This window comes from Macaca fascicularis, chromosome 1, assembly GCF_037993035.2.
Source record: "Macaca fascicularis isolate 582-1 chromosome 1, T2T-MFA8v1.1".
NCBI classification, from domain to species: Eukaryota; Metazoa; Chordata; class Mammalia; order Primates; family Cercopithecidae; genus Macaca; species Macaca fascicularis.
Genome location: NC_088375.1, coordinates 113,755,690 through 113,776,764, shown reverse-complemented (window position 1 = coordinate 113,776,764; position 21,075 = coordinate 113,755,690). Strand labels below are relative to the sequence as shown.

The following is a 21,075-nucleotide window of genomic DNA, read 5'->3' as shown; positions in this document are numbered from 1 at the left end:
TGGGCAACAGAGCAAAAAAAAAAAAAAAAAAAGAAATACACAAATACACCCAGCTAATTTTTGACAGAGATGCAAAAGCAGTTCAGTGGAGGAAAGATGGCCTTTCACCAAATGGTGCTAGAGCAGTTAGGCATCCATAGGTTAAAAAAATGAATCTAAATCTAAGTCTTACACTTTATATAAAATTAAAACAGGCAGGGCACAGTGGCTCACGCTTGTAATCCCAGCACTTTGGGAGGCCAAGGCAGACGGATCACTTAAGGTCAGGAGTTCAAGACTAGCCTGGCGAACATGGTGAAACCTCCTCTCTACTAAAAATACAAAAAATTAGCCAGGTGTGGTAGCGGGCGCCTGTAATCCCAGCTACTGGGGAGGCTGAGGCACAAGAATTGTTTGAACCCTGGAGGTGGAGGTTGCAGTGAGCCGAAATCTACCATTGCCCTCCAGCCTGGGCGACAGAGCGAGACGCCATCTCAAAAATAAAAATAAATAAAAAATAAAACAGATAATAGACTAAAATGTAAAACTATAAAACTTTCGGGAAAAAAAAAAAAACAGGAGAGAATCTTTGGAATCAAGGGCTAAGCAAAAAGTTATTTACTTGATACCAAAAGTAAAATCCATAAAAGGAAAAATTGATAAATTGGGCTCCATCAAAATTTAACACTTTTGCTCTGTAAAAGACGGTTAAGGCCGGGTGCGGTGGCTGACACCTATAATCCCAGCACTTTGGGAAGCCAGGGCGGCTGGATCACAAGGTCAGAGTTTGAGACCAGCCTGGCCAAGATGATGAAACCCCTATCTCTATAAAAATAAAAAAATTTACCAGGCATGGTGGCGGGCGCCTATAATCCCAGCTACTTGGGAGGCTGAGACAGGAGAATGGCTTCAATGCGGGAGGCGGAGGTTGCAGTGAGCCAAGATGGAGCCACTGCACTTTAGCCTGGGCAACAGAGCAAGACTCCTTCTCAAAAAAAAAAAAAAGACCGTTAAGAGCATGAAAAGATAAGCTACCACTGGGAGAAAATATTTGCAAGCCACTTATTTGAGAAAGCACTAGTATCTAGAATAAAAAACATTCAAAGCTTACATTAAAAAAAAAAAGCAGTGCAGTTAGAAAATAAGCAAAAATGATGAACGTTTTATTGTAGAGGATACACAAATGGCACATAACCGCATGAAAAGGTATTCAACGTTGTTAGCCATTATGGATTCAGTGTTGTTAGCCATTATGGATATGCCATTAAAACCACATTGAGATATCACTACACACCTGTCAGAATGGCTAAAATAAAAATTAATGACAACACCAAATACTAATAAGAATGCAGAGCAACTGGATCACTCACACATTGCTGGCATCCATGTAGAATGGTACAGTCCCTCTGGAACACATTTTAGTTCTTTCTTTAAAAGCTAAACATGCAGTTACCACACCCTAACAATTGTACTCCAGGGCATTCATCCAGAGAAATGAAGATTTATGTTCACACAAAAAACTGTACTTGAATGTTTATAGCAGCTTTATTCATAGTAGCTCCAAAACTGGAAACAAATGAGATATTCTTCAATGGTTGAATGGTTAAACAAACTGTGGTACATTCATGCCATGGAATACTACTTAGCAGGAAAAATGAACAAGCTATTGATACACGCAAGAACCTGGATAAATCTCTAGAAAATTACGCTGAGTGAAAAAAGAATCCCCAAATAATATATACTGTATGATTCTAGTTATATATACATTTTTGAAATGACAAAATGGCAGAAATGGAGAACAGATTCATGGTTGCCGGAGTTAAGGAATTGGAGGTGGGAGGGAGATAAGCTGTATAGCTGCAGCCTGAAGGATCCTTGTAGTGATGGAAATGTCCTGTATTGTGACTCTATCAGTGTCAGTATCCTGGTTGTACTAGAGCTTTGCAAGATGTTTCAGTTGAGGAAATCTGGGTAAAGGGTACATGGAATCTCTGTGTTTTTTGTCAAAACCACATTATGAATCTACAATTATTTCAAAAGTTTAACTAAAAAAAAAAATAATAATGGCTGACTTCCTACTAGAAACAGCAGAGACCAGAAAATAGTTGACTGATATTTAAACCACAATAGACATTTTTTAGCTGCTGCTTTGTACACTACCACCAAACCTCAGCCTAGTGTATATGTTTTTCCATATTAGGAACTTTTAAATGACGCTGGGCTAATAACAAATAGATAATTTCTTGTAGCTACCCTCGTTATAAAGATTCAATAGCAATGGTGATAGTAAAGAAAAGTTGAAGATGAAGGTAATCTAATTCTATAGTACCTCATATTGTTGGGGGTTTTTTAATTCCTTTTCACGTTTCAGAAGGTTTAATATTGTTACCTTCTTAAATATATGATCATTTCTTTTTCATCTACAATTCATTTGATAAGAGCAAAATTGGTTTAGAATTAATAGATTCTTGATACAATTGAAAGTAAAAATGAATTGCTTAAAACAAGGCCATGCTTGTCTATGTGCCTCTAACTTTCACTTCTAGTGATTACACTTCTTTGCCTATTATGAGACCACAGCACAGTGTCAGTCACCTTTATGTACTCAATCGATTCCACTCCACAGCCAGTCATTAGTGTTTGTTGCATTGTAGACACTGAAAATAAGAACAATAGAAATGAGCTCTGTGCTTTCTCTCTCACAACTGCCTCCTTTAATCCTGCATGTTAAGCTGAAATGAACTATTAAATGAGTGGAATAAAGCTCTTGCTTTCTTTATGTATGTGTTCTAGCTTTTTCAACTATGAAAATATAAAAACCTAGAATTACTGAGCCTTTATCTTACAAGTCAGAATCTTCCTAGGTCTGAGCCTCTTCTTGGTTGTTTATTACATCTTCCCAAAATGGTGAGTGATAGTAGATGTGTAGTTAGAAGAAAGGCAGAAAGAGCTAAAAGAGCTGTGTTTCATTCACTCAGTATCCAGGCAAAGGTCATTTTCAAAAGGAAACAGTTAAATCAACATGGCTGACATTATTTCTTGTTAATATCATTTTAGCTAATGACTCAAAGAATTTCACCCATAGAAATATCATTTGATCTTTGGTACCATTGGTACTGTTTGTATTAGTCACAGGCATAAATACCAACGCTGCTTCTTGCTCTTCACCATTTTTATCTTTTGCCTCCCAAAAATACCCACCTTGAGTTACATTTTTCTTTGGTCCTGCTACTCTATTTTTATTAGACTCATCCTAGTTCATTTTATGCCTGTAGGCCTTGGCCCATTAAACCCTTTAAATAATCGATTATGTACAAATGATCTTTTTTTTGATCCTCACTAGGACCCTGTTAATACCTTTGTGGTGGGTTGGGACATGCCAGCAGCTACCACTGTGCTAGTTGGTCCTCCACAGACTGAGAGGACAAAGAGTGATATGTTTCCTGTTGATTTATTCAGCTGTAGGACAGATTACAGAAGGTGAGGGTATTGGACTTAGAGACTAATATTTTAGATGGGGACAGGTTTATGCAACTTTGCTATTTTTTTTTTTCCTTTTGTCTGCCTTTGAAAAAGAAGGTAGAAAGCATGTATTTTGTTTCTAACTCTGTATTTGGTCCTTTAGTTAGGTATGTTAGCTGGGTTTTTTTTTATTTTTTGTTTTTTGTTTTTGAGATGGAGTCTCACTCTGTCACCCGGGCTGGAGTGCAGTGGCGTGATCTCAGCTCACTGCAACCTCTGCCTCCTAGAGTCACGCAGTTCTCCTGCCTCAGCCTCGCAAGTAGCTGGGATTACAGACATGGGTCACCAAGCCCAGCTAATTTTTGTATTTTTAGTAGAGACGGGGTTTCACCATGTTGCCCATGCTGGTCTCGAACTCCCAACCTCAGGTGATCCACCTGCCTCAGCCTCCCAAAGTGCTGGGATTACAGGTGTGAGCCACCACGCCCGGCCAGGTATGTTAGCTGTTTTATTTTGTCTTTAAATGGTAACTGTAGTAATTAAACTATGTATAACACGTTGTAGTTGACAACATTAATTCATATATATTATCTCATTTATCTTCACAACCATCCAGAGATGAGGAGATGAAAACTCTTAAGACCTCCCAGCTTCCAAGTGGCAGAGCCAGTCCTCAAATTTATTGCCTAACCCAAATTCTGTTCTTCTTCACCCAGGCCACATTGCTTCCACATAGTTTCCCTTCAGTTGTAAGTAGTGCAAAAGTAGGACTCCAGAATCAATATCCTTCCAGAAACAGCTCAGTACATGAGAGGCAGTTGTGAGACTGGAAAGTAGATGGGACTAGACTGTGAGGGTCCATGCTTCCTTGCTGAGGCTTTATATTTTCTTTCATTTCAGGATGGCAATGGCACGGAGAACAATGTTCCAGAAAGGGGAAGTGCATAACAAACCATCAGGTTTCTGGGGAATGATAAAAAGTGTTACCACTTCAGCACCAGGAAGTGAAAGTATCCTTTGTCTCTCTGCTTGATTCTTTTTCTCAACTGTGGACCAAGAGCAAAAGAAAAAAGTGGTATTGGGATAGTCCCTTCTAAGGTACCTGACTACATCAGAGTCCAAACTCCTAAGAGCTACTAGGCTTAGGAAATACCATGTGTACAGTCATCTTTCCAACACCCGCACAAGATCATAAAATCATTGTCTTTGAGCTGAAGCAGTCCTAAAAAGTCAGTCTTTCCATTTCACAGATGAGAAAATAGACCCAGAGAGGTTAAGTCACACAGTGGTTTGTGGCAAAGCTAGAAATGTAACTGTGATCTCCTCTTCATAGTTCTTTCCACTACACTATTACATTTCTCAACTCTGAAAAACCACCATAAAGCATAATGGCTACCTAAAATAAATGGCTTGTATATGGGATGGTAAAGGCCCATTTCTAAAGTAATTAGTATTCCTAAACAATTTTTAAGTAGCTCTGCTTCTCCAGCGACATTTCGGTTTAAAGAATCAAGGAGAGGCTGGCACAGTGGCTCACCCCTGTAGTCCCAGCACTTTGCAAGACTGAGGTGGGCAGATTACTTGAACCCAGGAGTTCAAGACGAGCCTGGGCAACATGGCAAAACCTCATCTCTACAAAATATGCAAAAATTAGCCAGGCCTAGTGGCATGTGCCTGTAGTCCCAGCTACTACAGGAGGCTGAGGTGGCAGGATTGTTTGAACTTAGGAGGCTGAGGTAGCAGTGAGCCCAGATCACACCACTGTACTCCTGCCTGGGCAACAGAGCTAGACCCTGTCTTAAACTAAGAAAGAATAAAGGAGATTTGATTAATAGATTAATAAATTGTTCTTCCTGACTGGTTATGATGTTGAACTACTTCCCAAATTATGTAACCAAATTTCTGTGTGGCTCTGGCACTATTAGGTCAAAACTTTGGGGAACTAAACATGAGATAGCATACTCGTGTTTCCTTCTCTGTCCCAGGGGAATACAGTTTCCCTTTTGCCTCAATTACAGAAAGATGTCTATTCTTGCTACAAATTATGATTTATGTCCTGGTGTCAAATGAAGATAAGATCAAAGAAAGGCAAGGTGATTGTGGAAGAGAAAGAAAAAGGATTAATTTAGATTTATTTAATCAAGAAACATTTATTTTGTATCTCCTATTTCCAGGCCAAGTGCTAAGTAATAAAATGATGACTAGAGTACAGCCTTTATCCTCAAGGAGCTTACCCTCTAATCATGGGAGAGACAGACATGTAACTAGTTAAACCATATTGTTTGGTGGCCTGAACCATGCCAGTAGTAGCCTCTATTCAAGAAGGAACTGAAGGGCACTTACTGATTTGGGTAATAGTGGGAAAAATCTGAGAGGAGAGAGTGTTTGGATTGAAGTATGTGCTTCTATTTTAGAAGGGGCTATATTTACTGTATTTATTACTTAAAAGTTTATAAAAGCCAATAACAGGTTTGAACTGTGTTAGTGATGAGTCAACAAACATATCAGGATGATTTAACCTCCCTGAGTCCCTGTTCTCTAAATGGGAGAATAATAACTCTACCTGATTTAGTTATTGGAAAATAACATAGTGTAATGGAAAGAGCAGGCTTTGGAGGAAAAGAGGATCTGACTTTGCATCTCTGTCAATTAATCGTGTGACTTTGAGCAAGTTATTTAACTCTCTGAGCTTCACTTTCCTTAGTGCAAAATGGATAACACCATGGGATAAGACAATCCCATGAAGATAAGATATAAAAGAAGATAATGTTTGGAAAGAAGGTAATGTCTGTAAATCCTAGCCTATATTAGAACACAGTAAAGTATTAGTTCCCTTTTCTAACATTATAGTTATTCAGATAATACAGGACACAACTATGCTTTATTAGAGGTGTTATTATTATGTAACTATTTACAATCTTGAACATTACATTTGACTTAATCTAACTAGATAAATCAAAAAACAAATGAAACCATCTGTTTGAGCCGCTTGACTTAAGAGAAACTGAGTGGTAATTGTTTGGTGGTGATGCTCTTGATGGAGAAGCTTTTACACACCTGCGTCAGAGGTTGGGAAAGTTGCTCTGAAGTAGCACTGCTGGCTGTGAAACAGGAAATTGAGAATACAGGCAATTCCTGGAATCCACTATAGGAAAAACCAAAAGTATATGCTTTCTCATTGCCATTTCTTGAAATTCCTATGTGATTTAAACCTTGATGCCCATTCTGTATCAGATCTTACTCTTATTCAACAGGAAGTGGATGCTTTGGAAGAACTAAGCAGGCAGCTTTTTCTGGAAACAGCTGATCTGTATGCTACCAAGGTACAGAGCAAGGAAACTGAAGTGTGGTTTTTACCATGTTGATTAAAGAGAGAACAAGACTAAATGGCTTTTTAGGTTTCTCTGTGGCCAAGCAAGAGATACCTCACAGCTTCAATATCAGCCAGGAAGCATTAGGGATAAGGGATCTTCACTCTTCATGAAATTGCTCCTATCACTAGCAAAATCCTTAATGGAACACTCTCAATAGTAGCAGTTGGTGGGATAGTCAGAAGAGGCTTTTCAACATTTAGGAAGGTGGCACGTACCACCTCCTACTAACCTGGGGTAAAGATGGTAGCTACTTTTATTCCTTTATAAGTTAGTGATATTTTAAAAGCAGTAGACACCTATCTGCCATGGATGGCCTAGCCCTGTTTTAAAGGATCCCGATCAGTAAGTGTCGAAACTGCAAGAAGTAACTTTCCTATGTACACCTAAAATAAAATATAATTTAAATATGCAAAATCTGTTAGTGAAGATTGCAAACTTTTAGTTCTTTTTTAGGATAACTTTACCGGAGTAACCTTATAGGATAGAAGTTAACATAGGCTTTGGAAACATAGACCTGAGCCTACTCACCAGCTGTATGACTTGGAGCAAGTTATTGAACCTCTCAAAGCCTCAATTTTCTCATCTGTAAAATTAAGATAATAGAACATATCTCACAAGAGTTGTATGAAGATTAAGTGGATAATGCATGTAAGATGTTTATTCCAGTCTCTGGCTAAAAGTAAGCATTCAACAAGTGTTGGCCATAACTACTATTATTAGTTTAATATTATTACAGTGTATGGTTTTTTTTACTTAGCCTGAGCAGTGATTCATAGAGGGAAGAATACTTGTGTTGAATATAAATTTATATTTTGCTGAGAACCATGTTTTGTGTTTGTTTTCCCCCAGGAGAGAATAGAATACTCCAAAACTTTCAAGGGGAAATACTTTAATTTTCTTGGTTACTTTTTCTCTATTTACTGTGTTTGGAAAATTTTCATGGTAAGTGTGTTATTTTTAATTGTCAGAATTTAGATGTTTTTTCCTAGTAATGGCAGGGAGATAAGAGTGGATTTGACTGATATATTGAACTAAATTCCAAATGTGATTGAGTCAGCAGAGAGCATGATCTTTCACATCTCTGGGCTTCATTTGTTATCCTCTCTCCTTTTTAGATTACATAGAAAAGGGAGGTTGCATTTTTCTTCTGTCAGAAATTGTTAATAAGGCCTTATTTTATGAAATATCTAAATTGAGGCCGGGTGCAGTGGCTCATGCCTGTAATACCAGCACTTTGGGAGGCCAAGGCAGGTATATCACCTGAGGTTAGGAGTTCGAGAACAGCCTGACCAACATGGTGAAACCCCATCTCTACTAAAAATACAGAAATTAGCCAGGTGTGGTGGTGGACACTGTAACCCCAGCTACCCAGGAGGCTGAGGCAGGAGAATCACTTGAACCCTAGAGGTGGACGTTGCAGTGAGCTAAGATTACGCCACTGCACTCCAGCCTGGGGACAGAGTGAGACCCTATCTATCTATCTATCTATCTATCTATCTATAGAGAGAGATAGAGAGAGTGAACAATTCTTACTTTACATTCTCCTTTCTGTGTTACCCATGAGCACATGACTGTATATAACCTCAGCTTCTACCTTCAGCTCAGAATTTACTTGTCCTTTTTAATAATGTGTATATCTAAAAAATTAAGTTCACAATAAATTCTAAAATGTATTTCCATAGATAAATTCATTTGCTGTACATATAGTTCTAATTATTTTGTGGTTTTCTCATAATATTTTTTATGTACAGTATTTGTGTTTACCTCTGACTTGGGTACTAATGGATTTCAATGTGATTACAGAAAAGGCTGATTTGACTTCCTAGTTTGATGACTTTCCTGCTGGGTTTGTATTTGTGCAAAGAGGAGTTTTGTCAGCTTGTTAGTTAATTTTTGATCAATGTAGATGAATGAGGATTTTCATTATATAAAGGATCTAGTGTTATAATAAATTGATGTCAGTACTACTCAGATGACATTTTAAAATCTGGATTCATTCAGTGGGAGAGAATGAATGAAGATAGTATGTTCAGTTAGCAAAGCTACTAAAAGGTATTTTCCTAAGATGCAGACTTTAGGGAAGCATGTCTTTTTTTGTTTTTTATTTCGTTTTGTTTTGTTTTTAGATGAAGTCTCAGTCTGTCACCCAAGCTGTAATGCAGTAGTGTGATCTTGGCTCACTGCAACCTCCGCCTCCTGGGCTCAAGCAATTCTCCTGCCTCAGCCTCCCAAGTAGCTGGAATTACAAGCACGCACCAACATGCCCGGCTAACTTTTTTGTATTTCAGTAGACACAGGGTTTCACCATGTTGCCCAAGGTGGTTTCTAACTCCTGAGCTAGGCAATCTGCCCACCTCAGCCTCCCAAAGTGCTGGGACTACAGGTGTGAGCCATCGCACCTGGCCTAGGGAAGCATGTCTTTTTTTGGGGGGCGGGGGCGGAGATGGAGTCTCGCTCTGTTGCCTAGGCTGGAGTGCAGTGGCACGATCTCGGCTTGCTACAACCCCTCCGCTTTCTGGATTCAAGTGATTCCCCTGCCTTAGCCTCCCATATCGGGGAACCAGCCCAATATTTCAACGTAGGTTCTTTTCTATTTTCCCTAAGTGTCAGCTGGTCTGAGAAATAAAGGGAAAGAGTACAAAAGAGAGAAATTTTAAAGCTGGGTGTCCGGGTGAGACATCACATGTCAGCAGGTTCTGTGATGCCCGCTGAGCCGCAAAACCAGCAAGTTTTTATTAGTGATTTTTAAAGGGGTGGGAGTGTACAAATAGGGTGTGGGTCACAGAAATCACATGCTTCACAAGGCAGTAAAATATCACAAGGCAAATGGGGGCAGGGCGAGATCACAGGACTGGGGTGAAATTAAAATTGCTAATGAAGTTTCATGTCCCACTGGACACACGTTGTCACTGATAACATCTTATCAGGACACAGGGTTTGAAAGCCAACAACCAGTCTTGACTAAAATTTACTAAGCAGGAATTTCCTCATCCTAATAGGCCTGGGATCCCTGCGGGAGACCGGGGCTTATTTCATCCCTTATCTGCAACTGTGTAAGACAGACACTCTCAGAGCGGCCATTTTAGAGGCCTACCCCTGGGAATGCATTCTCTTTCTCAGGGCTATTCCTTGCTGAGAAAAAGAATTCAGCAATATTTCTCCTTTTCGCTTTTGTAAGAAGAGAAATATGGCTCTATTCCGCCCAGCTCTCAGGCAGTCAGACGTACCAGTTATCTCCCTTGTTCCCTGAACATCGCTGTTACCTGTTCTTTTTTTAAGGTGCCCGGATTTCATATTGTTTAAACACACATGCTTTATGAACAATTTATGCAGTTAACGCAATCATCACAGGGTCCTGAGGTGACATACATCCTCAACTTACAAAGATGACAGGATTAAGAGATTAAAGACAGGCATAGGAAATCACAAGAGTATTGATTGGGGAAGTGATAAATGTCCATGAAATCTTCACAATTTATGTTCTTCTGCCATGGCTTCAGTGGGTCCCTCCGTTCAGGGTCCCTGACTTCCACAACTCTCCCAAGTAGCTGGGACTACAGGTGCGCACCACAACGCCTGGCTAATTTTTTGTATGTTTAGTAGAGATGGGATTTCACCATCTTGGCCAGGATGGTCTCCATCTCCTGACCTTGTGATCCACCTGTCTCAGCCTCCCAAAGTGCCACTGCGCCCAGCCAGCATGTCATTTTTTAACAGGTTTATTGGGGTATAACTGATACATAAACCAAACATATATTTATGTACAACTGGGTACATTTTGACATACATATATACCTATGCAACAACCATCATCACAGTCAAAACAGAGAACACATCCATCCATTACTGCCATAAGATTCCTGGTGTCCCTTCATAATGCCTCTCTCCCACACCTCTAGTCCCCAGACTGCCAATCTGCTTTCTCTCATTATATATTATTTTATATTTTCTAGAATGTTATGTAAGTAGAATCCTACACTATGTATCCTTTTTCTGTCTGGCTTATTTTACTCAGCATGATTATTTTAAATTTTATCCATCTTATGATGTGTATTAGTAGTTTATTCCTTTGTATTGCTGAGTAGTGTTTCCATGGTTTGGATGTGCCACAATTTTGTTTGTCCATTCATCCGATGATGAATATTTAGTTGTTTCCATTTTGGAGATATTACAGATAAAGTTGCTGTGAACGTTTGTGTACAATTTTGTATATAGACGTGTGCTGTCTTTCTCTTGAGTAGGCACTTAGGAGTGGAACATCTGGATCATATGGCAGATGTAATGTTTAACTTTTAAAGAAACAGGCAACTCTTTTCCAAAAACATTGTATCATTTACATTTCTACCTGCACTGTGTATGAGTTTCAGTTGTTCCACATCCTCACCAACACTCTGTATGGCCAGTCTTACTAATTTTAGACATTCTGATAGATATGAAGTGATATTGCATTGTGGTTTTAATTTATATTTTCTTAATGTCTAATGATATTGAGCATCTTTTCATGTGCTTATTTTCCACCGATTTTTTTTTTTGGTGAATTATCTGTTGAAAAATTTTGCCAATTTTTTTTTAAATTTTAAGTTCTGAGGTACATGTGCAGGATGTGCAAGTTTGTTACATATGTAAGTATGTGCCATGGTGATTTGCTGCACCTATCAACCCATCACCTAGGTATTAAGCCCAGCATCCATTAGCTATTTTCCCTGATGCTCTCTCTCCTCCACCCTCCCTGTGTCTGTGTGTTCACATTGTTCAGCTCCCACTTATAAGTGAGAACATGTGGTATTTGGTTTTCTGTTCCTGCATTAGTTTGATGAGGATGATGGCTACTTATTACTGCCCCAATTTCAGAACTCGTTATGGGTCTACTCAGGTATTCAACTTCTTCCTGGTTCAGTCTTGGGAGGATGTATGTGTCCAAGAATTTATCCATTTCTTCTAGATTTTCTAGTTTATTTGCATAGAGGTGTTTATAGTATTCTCTGATGGTTATTTGTATTTCTGTGGGACATCAGGTGATGTCCCCTTTATCATTTTTTATTGTGTGTGTTTGATTCTTCTTTTCTTCTTTATTAGTCTAGTAGTGGTCTATTTTATTAATCTTTCCAAAAAGTGGCTCCTGGATTCGTAGATTTTTTTGAAGGGTTTTTCATATCTCTATCTCCTGCAGTTCCACTGTGACCTTGGTTATTTCTTATCTTCTGCTAGCTTTGGGGTTTGTTTGCTCTTGGTTCTCTAGTTCTTTTAGTTGTGATGTTAGGGTGTTGATTGGAGATCTTTCTAGCTTTTTGATGTGGGCGTTTAGTGCTATCCATTTCCCTCTTAACACTGCTTTAGCTGTGTCCTAGAGATTCTGGTATGTTGTCTCTTTGTTCTCATAGTGTCATATAACTTCTTGATTTCTGCCTTAATTTCATTATTTACCGAGGAGACATTCAGGAGCAGGTTGTTCAATTTTCATGTAGTTGTGTAGTTTTGAGTTAGTTTCTTAGTCTTGAGTTCTAATTTGATTGTCCTGTGGTCTGAGAGACTGATTTCAATTCTTTTGCATTTGCTGAGGAGTATTCTACTTTCAATTATGTGATCAATTTTAGAGTAAGTGCCATGTGGCACCAAGAAGAATGTACATTCTATTGTTTTTGGGTAGAGAGTTTTGTAGATATTTATCAGGTCCACTTGATCTAGAACTGAGTTCAAGTCCTAAATATACTTGTTAATTTTCTGTCTCAATGATCTAACATTGACAGTGGGGTGTTAAAGTCTCCCACTATTATTATGTGGGAGTATAAGTCTCTTTGTAGGTCTCTAAGAACTTGTTTTATAGATCTGGGTGCTCCTGTATTGGGTGTATGTATATTTAGGATAGTTAGCTCTTGTTGAATAAACCCTTCAGCATTATGTAAAGCCCTTCTTTGTCTTTTTTGATCTTTGTTGGTTTAAAGTCTGTTTTGTCAGAAACTAGGATTGCAACCCCTGCTTTTTTTTTTTTCTTCTTTCCATTTGCTTGGTAAATTTTCCTCCATCTCTTTATTTTGATCCTGTGTGTGTCTTTGCACGTGAGATGGGTCTCCTGAATACAGTACACCAATGGGTCTTGACTCTATCCAATTTGCCATTCTGTGTCTTTTAATTGGGGCATTTAGCACATTTACATTTAAGGTTAATGTTGTTATGTGTGATTTGATCCTGTCATCATGATGCTAGCTGGTTATTTTGCAGACTTGTTATTGTAGTTGCTTCATAGTGTCATTGCTTTGTGTACTTCAGTGTGTTTTTGTAGTGGCTGGTAATAGTTTTTCCTTTCCATATTTAGCTCTTCCTTCAGGAGTTCTTGCAAGGTGGTGATGAGTTGCCTCAGCATTTGCTTGTCTGGAAAGGATTTTATTTCGCCTTCACTTATGAAGCTTAGTTTGGTGAGACAGGAAATTATGGGTTGGAAATTCTTTTCTTTAAGAATGTTGAATATTGGCTTCCAGTTGCTTCTGGCTTGTAGGGTTTCCACTGAGAAGGCCACTGTTAGTCTGATGGGCTTCCCTTTGTAGGTGACCTGTCCTTTCTCTCTGGCTGCCCTTAACATTTTTTCCTTCATTTTGACCTTGGAGAATCTGATGATTATGTGTCTTGGGGTTGATCTTCTCATGGAGTATTTTACTGAAGTTCTCTGGATTTCTGAATTTGAATGTTGGCCTGTCTTGCTAGGTTGGAGAAGTTCTGGCCTGTCTTGCTAGGTTGGGGAAGTTCTGGATGATATCCTGAAGTATGTTTTCCAACTTGAAATTTGGTTCTGTTCTCCCCATCTCTTCCAGGTACCCTGATCAGCCATAGGTTCGGTATTTTTACATAATCCCATAGTTCTCAGAGGTTTTGTTCATTCCTTTTCACTGTTTTTTCTCTAACCTTGTCTGCCTGTCTTATTTCAGCAAGATAGTTGTCAAGCTCTGAGATTCTTTCCTCTGCTTGGTCTCTTCAGCTGTTAATACTTGTGGTTGCATTGTGAATTTCACATTGTGTTTTTCAGCTCCATCAGGTTGTTTATGTTCCTCTTTAAACTGGTTATTCTGGTTAACAGCTCCTATAATGTTTTATCATGGTTCTTGGCTTCTTTGCATTGGGTTAGAACATTACTCCTTTTGTTCAGCGAAGTTTGTTACTGCCTACCTTCTAAAGCCTACTTCTGTCAGTTCATCCATCTCAGCCTCAGCCTCAGCCCAGTTCTGTGCCCTTGCTGGAGAGGTGTTGTGATCATTTGGAGGAGAAGAGGCACTCTGGGGTTTTTGAGTTTTCACCATTTTTGTGTTGATTCTTTCTCGTCATCCTCAGTTTATCTACCTTTGATTTTTGAGGCTGCTGACCTTTGGATGGGGTTTGTGTGGGGTCTTTTTTTGTTGATGATGTTGTTGTTGCTTTCTGTTTGTTTTTAACAGTCAGGCCTCTCTTCTGTAGGGCTGCTGCCATTTGTTGGGGGTCGAATCCATACTCTACTCACCTGGGTCCCTCTTGCGTCTGGAGGTATCACCAGTGGAGGCTGCAGAACAGCAAAGATGGCAGCCTGCTCCTTCCTCTGGGAGGAAGCACTGACCTGATGCCAGCAGGAATGTTCCTGTATAAGGTGTCTGGTGACCCCTGATTACAGGGGTCTCACCTAGTAAGGAGGCATGGGCTCAGGGACCTGCTTAAGGAAGCACTCTGACTGCCCCTTGGCAGAGCAGGTGTGCTGCACTGAAGGGACTCCCCCTCCTCTGGACTGCCCAGACCCTTCAGAGGCAGCAGGCAGGAAAGACTAAGCCTTCTGAACCATGAAGACGTTAGCCACCCCTACCCCTGGGGGCTCCTTCCCAGAGAGATCAGTTCTGCCCATAAACCCCTACCTGGAGTTGCTGACATTTCTGCAGGGAGGCCCTGCCTAGTGAGGAGGAATGGATCCAAGTCCCACCTAAAGAAGCAGTCGGGCCACAGTCTGCCACAGCCACTGTGCTGTGCTGTGGGGAGTTCCTCCTGGTCCAAACCACATATTCTCCCCAGCACTGGCAGGGAAAAAAGGGCAGACTGGACCCACAGTGATGGCGGCCATCCCAGGAACTTGGTCATCTTAGGCAATCTCCAGTCTCCTGCTGTTGGCTGCAACCTCAGTGGCCACTGAGCATCTGGGCAGCTCTGTGCTTGGGATCCAAGGCCCTGTTGGTGTGGGCTCACGAGGGGATCTCCTGATCCACAGGTTGCACAGATCTGTGGAAGAAGAATGGTTTCCTAGGCAGGGTGCCACAATCCCTCACCGCCTTCCTTGGTTGGGGGTGGGAACTCCCCTTGCCCTGTGTGGCTCCCAGGTGGGGCTGTTGCACTACCCTGCTTTTCCTCACTGTCCGTGGGTCGTGCCCACTGCCTAGTCAGTCCCAGTGGGAGAACCTGGTTACCTCAGCCTGAAAGTGCAGCATTCACTTGCTGTTTTCATTCTTGATAGTAGCGGCCAACAGCAGCTCCTTCTAGTTGGCCATCTTGGCCCCTCCTGCGACCTTGCCAGTGTTTTAATTAAGTTGTTCCTTTCCTCTGTTCTTCCTTCCTTCCTTCTTATCCTTTTTCTCCTGCTGCTCCTCCAGTCTTATAAAACCTTCAGTACAAAGTTGAATAGAAGTGGTAGGAATAGTCATCCTACCCTTATTCCTGATCTTAGGGAGATAGCATCCAGTCTCACCATTCATTATGATGTTAGGTGTTCCCTAGATGCCCTTTATCAGGTTGAGGAAGTTCCATTCTAATCATAGTTTATTGAGTATTGTTAGTCATGAAAAGGTGTTGGATTTTGTTAAATGCTTTTTCTGCATCTATTGAGATGATCAAGGTTTTTCTTTTTTAGTCTGCTGTAGTTATTTACTTAATTTTTTAATATTAAACCAATCTTGCATTCCTAGAATAAACCTCACTTAGTCATGGTAAATTATCATTTTTCTATTTTGTTAGATTCAATTTGCTAAAATTATGTTAAGAATATTTGCATTGTCTGAGCATGTTGGCTCACACCTGTATTTCCAGTACTTTGGGAGGCTGAAGCAGGCGAACTGCTTGAGGTCAGGAATTCAAGACCAGCCTGGGCAACATAGCAAGACCTCATCTCAGCAAAACAATAAAAATTAACTGAATGTGGTGGCATGCCTGTGTCCCCAGCTACTCAGGAGGCTATGGTGGGAGGATCGCTTGAGCCCAGAAGTCCAAGGCTGCAATGAGCAATTATCACACTACTGCACTCCAGCTTGAGTGACAGAGGGAGACTCTTGTCTCAAAAAAAAAAAAAAAAAAATGCCTCCATATGTATGAGGATATTGGACTATAGTTTTCTTTTCTCATAATGTCTGTATTTGGTTTTGGTGTCAAAGTAATGCTTACTGACCTTAGAGAATGAGTTGAGAAGTACTGCCTCCTCTTTCAGTTAGTGGAAAAGTTTGTGTGGAGTTGTTATTTCTCCCCTAAATGTGTTGTAGAGTTTGTCAATAAAGCTGTCTGGGCCTGTAGTTTTCTTTGCAGGAAGATTTTTTTTTAACTACCAATTCTTTTTTTTTTTTTTTAAGATACAGGGTTTATGCAGGTTATCTATTCTTGAGTGAGCTCTTGCAATTTGAGTCTTAAGGAATTTGTCTATTTTTATTGAAGTTGTTTATTGGCATGATATTGCTCATAATATTATCTTACTATCCTTTTAATATCTAGGACCTGTAGAGACTTCTTTTTTTCATATAACAGGTTTATTGAAATATAATTCTCATACAATACAATATACTCATTTAGTGTACAATGCAGTGGTTCTTAATATATTCATAGTTTTATAACCATTACCACAATTTTTGAACATTTTTATTAAGCCAAAAAGAAATTCCATACTCATTAGCAGTCATTCCCCATTTCCCTCCAATTCCCACTCCCCCAGCCCTTAGCAACCACTAATCTATTTTCTGTCTCTATAGATTTTCGTATTCTGAATGTTTCATATAAATGGAATCACATAATTTATATTGTTTTATGATTGACTTCTCTCATTTAGCATAATGGAGTTTGGGGGGCTTTTTAAATGTAATTTTTAAAAGTATATATATTTTTTTCATAGAGACGGGTCTCACTATATTGTCCAGGCTGGTCTTAAACTCCTGGGCTCAAGTGATCCTCTTGCCCTTGCCTCAGCCTCCCAGAGTGCTGAGCTTACAGGCATGAGCCACTGTACCCAGCCCCAGCATAATGTTTTTAAGGTACATCCATGTCATAGTGTCTTTCAGTACTTCATTCCTGGCCAGGCACAGTGGCTGATGCCTGATGCCTGTAATCCCAACACTTTGGGAGGCGAGGAAGGAGGATCACTTGAGCTCAGGAGTTTGAGACTATCCTGAGAAACAAAGGGAGACCCCATTCTTTACCCCTCCCTCCCCGACACACACACACAATTAATAGGGCATAAAGGCACAAGCTTATGGCCCCAGCTACTTGGCAGGCTGAGCGGGGAGGATTGCTTGAGCCTGGGAAGTTGAAGCTGCAGTGAGCCGTGATTGTGCCACCGCACACCAGCAGGCAACAGAGCAAGACTGTCTTTAAAAAAAAAAAAAAAATTCATTATTTTCTATAGCTGAATAATATGTTTCATTTTATAGATATACCACATTTTTTATCCATTTATTAGTTGATGTACATTAGGATTGTTTCCACTTTTGGGCCGTTATCAATAATGCTGATGTGAACATTTGTGTATAAGTTTTTTGTTTTTGTTTTGAGACAGAGTGTCACTCTGTTGCCCAGGCTGGAGTACAGTGGGGTGATCTCAGCTCACTTCAATCTCTGCCTCCTGGGTTCAAGCGATTCTCCTGCCTCAGCCCCCTGAGTAGCTGGGATTACAGGTGCATACCACCATGCCTGGATGATTTTTCTATTTTTAGTAGAGTCAGAGTTTCACCATGTTGGCCAGGCTGGTCTCAACTCCTGACCTCAGGTGATCCACCAGCCTTGGCCTCCCAAAGTGGGATTACAGCCATGAACCACCATGCCCGACCTCATGTATAAGTTTTTATGTGATATATGTTTTAATTTCTCTTACGTGTATATCTAGGGGTAGAATTGCTGTGTCATATGCTAAGTATATGTTTAACCTTTTAATTTATTTATTTATTGAGACGGAGTCTTGCTCTGTCGCCCAGGCTGTAGTGCAGTGGCGTGATCTCAGCTCACTGCAACCTCTGCCTCTCAGGTTCAAGCAGTTCTCCGCTCAGCCTCCCAAGTAACTGAGATTACAGACACATGCAACTACGCCCGGCTAATTTTTTTGTATTTTTAATAGAGACAGGGTTTCACCATATTGGCCAGGCTGGTCTTGAACTCCTAACCTCGTGATCCGGCTGCCTCAGCTTCTCAAAGTGCTAGGATTACAAGCATGAGCCACTGCGACCGGCCTATGTTTAACCTTTTAAAGAACTACCAGACTTTCCCAAAACAGCAGCAACAGTTTACATTCCTGTCAGCAGGGGATGCATGTTCCTATTTCTCCACATCCTCACCAACTTGTTATTAACTTTTTTATTATAGCCATCCTCATGGGTGTGACAGTGCTGTCTCTCTTGTTCTTAATATTGGTAACTTGTGACTTCCCTCTTTTGTCTCTATCAGTCTAGTAGAAGTTTATTGATTTTATTGAACTTTTCAAAGAACCAACCGCTGGGTTAGTTTTCTCTCATTTTCTGCTATTTCATTGATTTCTGGTCTTTGTTATTTCCTTTCTTCTGCTTATTTTGAGTCTTTTTTTTTCTAATTTCTCAAGATGGAAACTAAGATCATTGATTGGAGACCTTTGCTGATGTAGGGGTTTTAATGCTGTACATTTATTGCTATGTACTGCTGTACTAGATCTCACAAATTTTAATGAATCGTGTTTCTCATTCAATTCAAAATGCTTTCTAATTTCCCTTTGATTTCTTCTCTGATTCATGGGTGATTTAGAAGTGTGTGATAAAATATTTGAGGATCTTCCAAATATTATTCTCTAATTGATTTCTAATTTAATTTCATGTGGTCTAAGAACATGTTTTGTATGATATGAATCTTTTAAATTATTGACCTGTTTTCTGTCCCAGATAGAATATGGTGATAAATGTCCTACATGTATGTGAGTAGAATATGTATTCTGCTCTTGTTGGCAGGAGTGTTCTATAAATGTCAATTACGTCAAATTGATTGATGGTATTTATTAGAATTTCTGACTAATTTTATTAATTATTGAGAGAGGGGATCCACCTATTGTTGTGGATTTGTCCATTTTTTTATTTCTATCAGTTTTGCTTTATGTATTTTGAAGCTCTGTCATTAGGTATATAAACATTTAGAATCATTATGTACCCCTTATTGAAATGATCCTGTTATCATTCTGAAATGTCCCTTTTAATACCTGGCAGTATTTTTGCTATGAAGTCTACTTTGTCTGGCATTAATATAGACATTCTGGCTTTCTTTTAATGATTAGTGTTAGCATAATATATTTTTCCACCCTTTTACTTTTAACCTATTTGTATATTTATTAAAGTGGGCTTTTCGTAAGGAATATATAGTTGGGTCTTGCATTTTTATCCAATCTAACAATCTCTGCCATTTTGTTGACATGTTTAGACCAAAGATCAGCAATCTATAGCCCACAGGCCAAACCTAACCACTGCCTGCCTTTGGAAATAAAGTTTTATTGGAACACAGCCAAGTCCATTCATTTGTGTATTGTCTGTGGCTGCTGTCACACTCCAGTGGCAGAGTTTGCTCACCTATTATGCAGACCATTTACATTTCATGTGATTATTGATGTGGTTGGATTTTTTTTTTATGTGGTTGGATTTTAAACTACTGTGTTGCTATTTCTTTTCATTGGTCCCATCTGTTCTTGTCTCCCTTTTTCCTTTTTTTAAACTGTCATCTTGGAGATTAATTGGGTATTTTTCATTATTCCATTTGATATCGTTTGTTGACTTATTAGCTGTAACTCTTTTTTTATTATTATTTTAGTATTTGCTGTTAGAGCATTCAGAAAATAACCACAAGGAATGACCCTAGGATGTCTTGATTCTCTTAATCTGACTCAAGCTACCAGAATGTTACCTTTCTGGCTCCTGATAAATTAAGGCATACTGCCATAGCTTTATTTCCCTTGACTGTTTACAGAAAAGAAAGATGGAGTAAATAGGGACTTTTGTTTGCCTATATATGAGTATCCAAAATAGATTTCCTATATATGATTTGGATTAAGAGTAGAACTGCATTTTTAGGAGCATTGACCTGTAAGATATAGTGATTAATTCATTAGTTTGAGTCACTTTTTGAAACAGTAAGTGATTGTTAAGATGCTCCAATGTAAAAATCTGCATCTTTGCAGGCTACCATCAATATTGTTTTTGATCGAGTTGGGAAAACGGATCCTGTCACAAGAGGCATTGAGATCACTGTGAATTATCTGGGAATCCAATTTGATGTAAGTGTTATATCAGGATTCAAGATCCTGGTTTGTCATGTTTCTTTCTCTTTTATCTGCTATAACTTATCATTGTTAAGATTCTAATTTGTATGCTTTAGGTACTTGCTTCTGCTTTTGTTCTTCCCATTCACCTCTGTATATTTTGACGTATTCATATGGAAAATTTTTATATTTTGATATATTCACATGGAAAATTTGTAAAAGGCCAAGATTCTCTGTCTTAACATAAAGCCAGAAGTAATGACTGATACTTAATATTGTCATGGATGCTGATTATTTCTACAGCTGCTCCTCTGCTTCTCTATAGCCAGCTGCCAGTTTACCATTTTCTCCCCACCAAAGTATTCAAATACTTCCCTCTGTGATTCTTGATGAGCTCTTCAAATGTACAACTCACCTTTGATGCCCCAGTGGAAAATTAACTACTAATTAGTGTTCCGTGTTAGAGCTGAAACGATTTCTGCTGTTAGAAATGATCTTATAGGCCGGGTGCGGTGGCTCAAGCCTGTAATCCCAGCACTTTGGGAGGCCGAGGCGGGCGGATCACAAGGTCAGGAGATCGAGACCATCCTGGCTAACACGGTGAAACCCTGTCTCTACTAAAAACACACACACAAAAAAACTAGCCGGGCGAGGTGGTGGGCGCCTGTAGTCCCAGCTACTCGGGAGGCTGAGGCAGGAGAATGGCGTAAACCCAGGAGGCGGAGCTTGCAGTGAGCCGAGATCGCGCCACTGCACTCCAGCCTGGGGGACAGAGCAAGACTCCGTCTCAAAAAAAAAAAA

At 39.6% G+C, this 21,075-nt stretch overlaps 1 protein-coding gene across 5 annotated transcripts in view; it reads left to right on the top strand.

The window, feature by feature from the left end:
• Positions 1 to 21,075, top strand: part of GPR89A (G protein-coupled receptor 89A) — a 56,136-nt gene that overhangs the window by 31,045 nt on the left and 4,016 nt on the right. For 2 of the 5 annotated variants that reach the window (XM_005542128.4, XM_045383568.2), the window contains exons 8-11: positions 4,342 to 4,451; positions 6,676 to 6,764; positions 7,665 to 7,757; positions 20,194 to 20,289. In XM_005542128.4, coding sequence (XP_005542185.2) covers positions 4,342 to 4,451; positions 6,676 to 6,764; positions 7,665 to 7,757; positions 20,194 to 20,289 — 388 coding nt within the window. Of the gene's footprint in view, positions 1 to 4,341; positions 4,540 to 6,675; positions 6,765 to 7,664; positions 7,758 to 8,941; positions 9,134 to 20,193; positions 20,290 to 21,075 lie in introns of those variants that run through there. The other 3 variants (XR_012415850.1, XM_073997497.1, XR_012415851.1) reach the window with 3 other exon arrangements.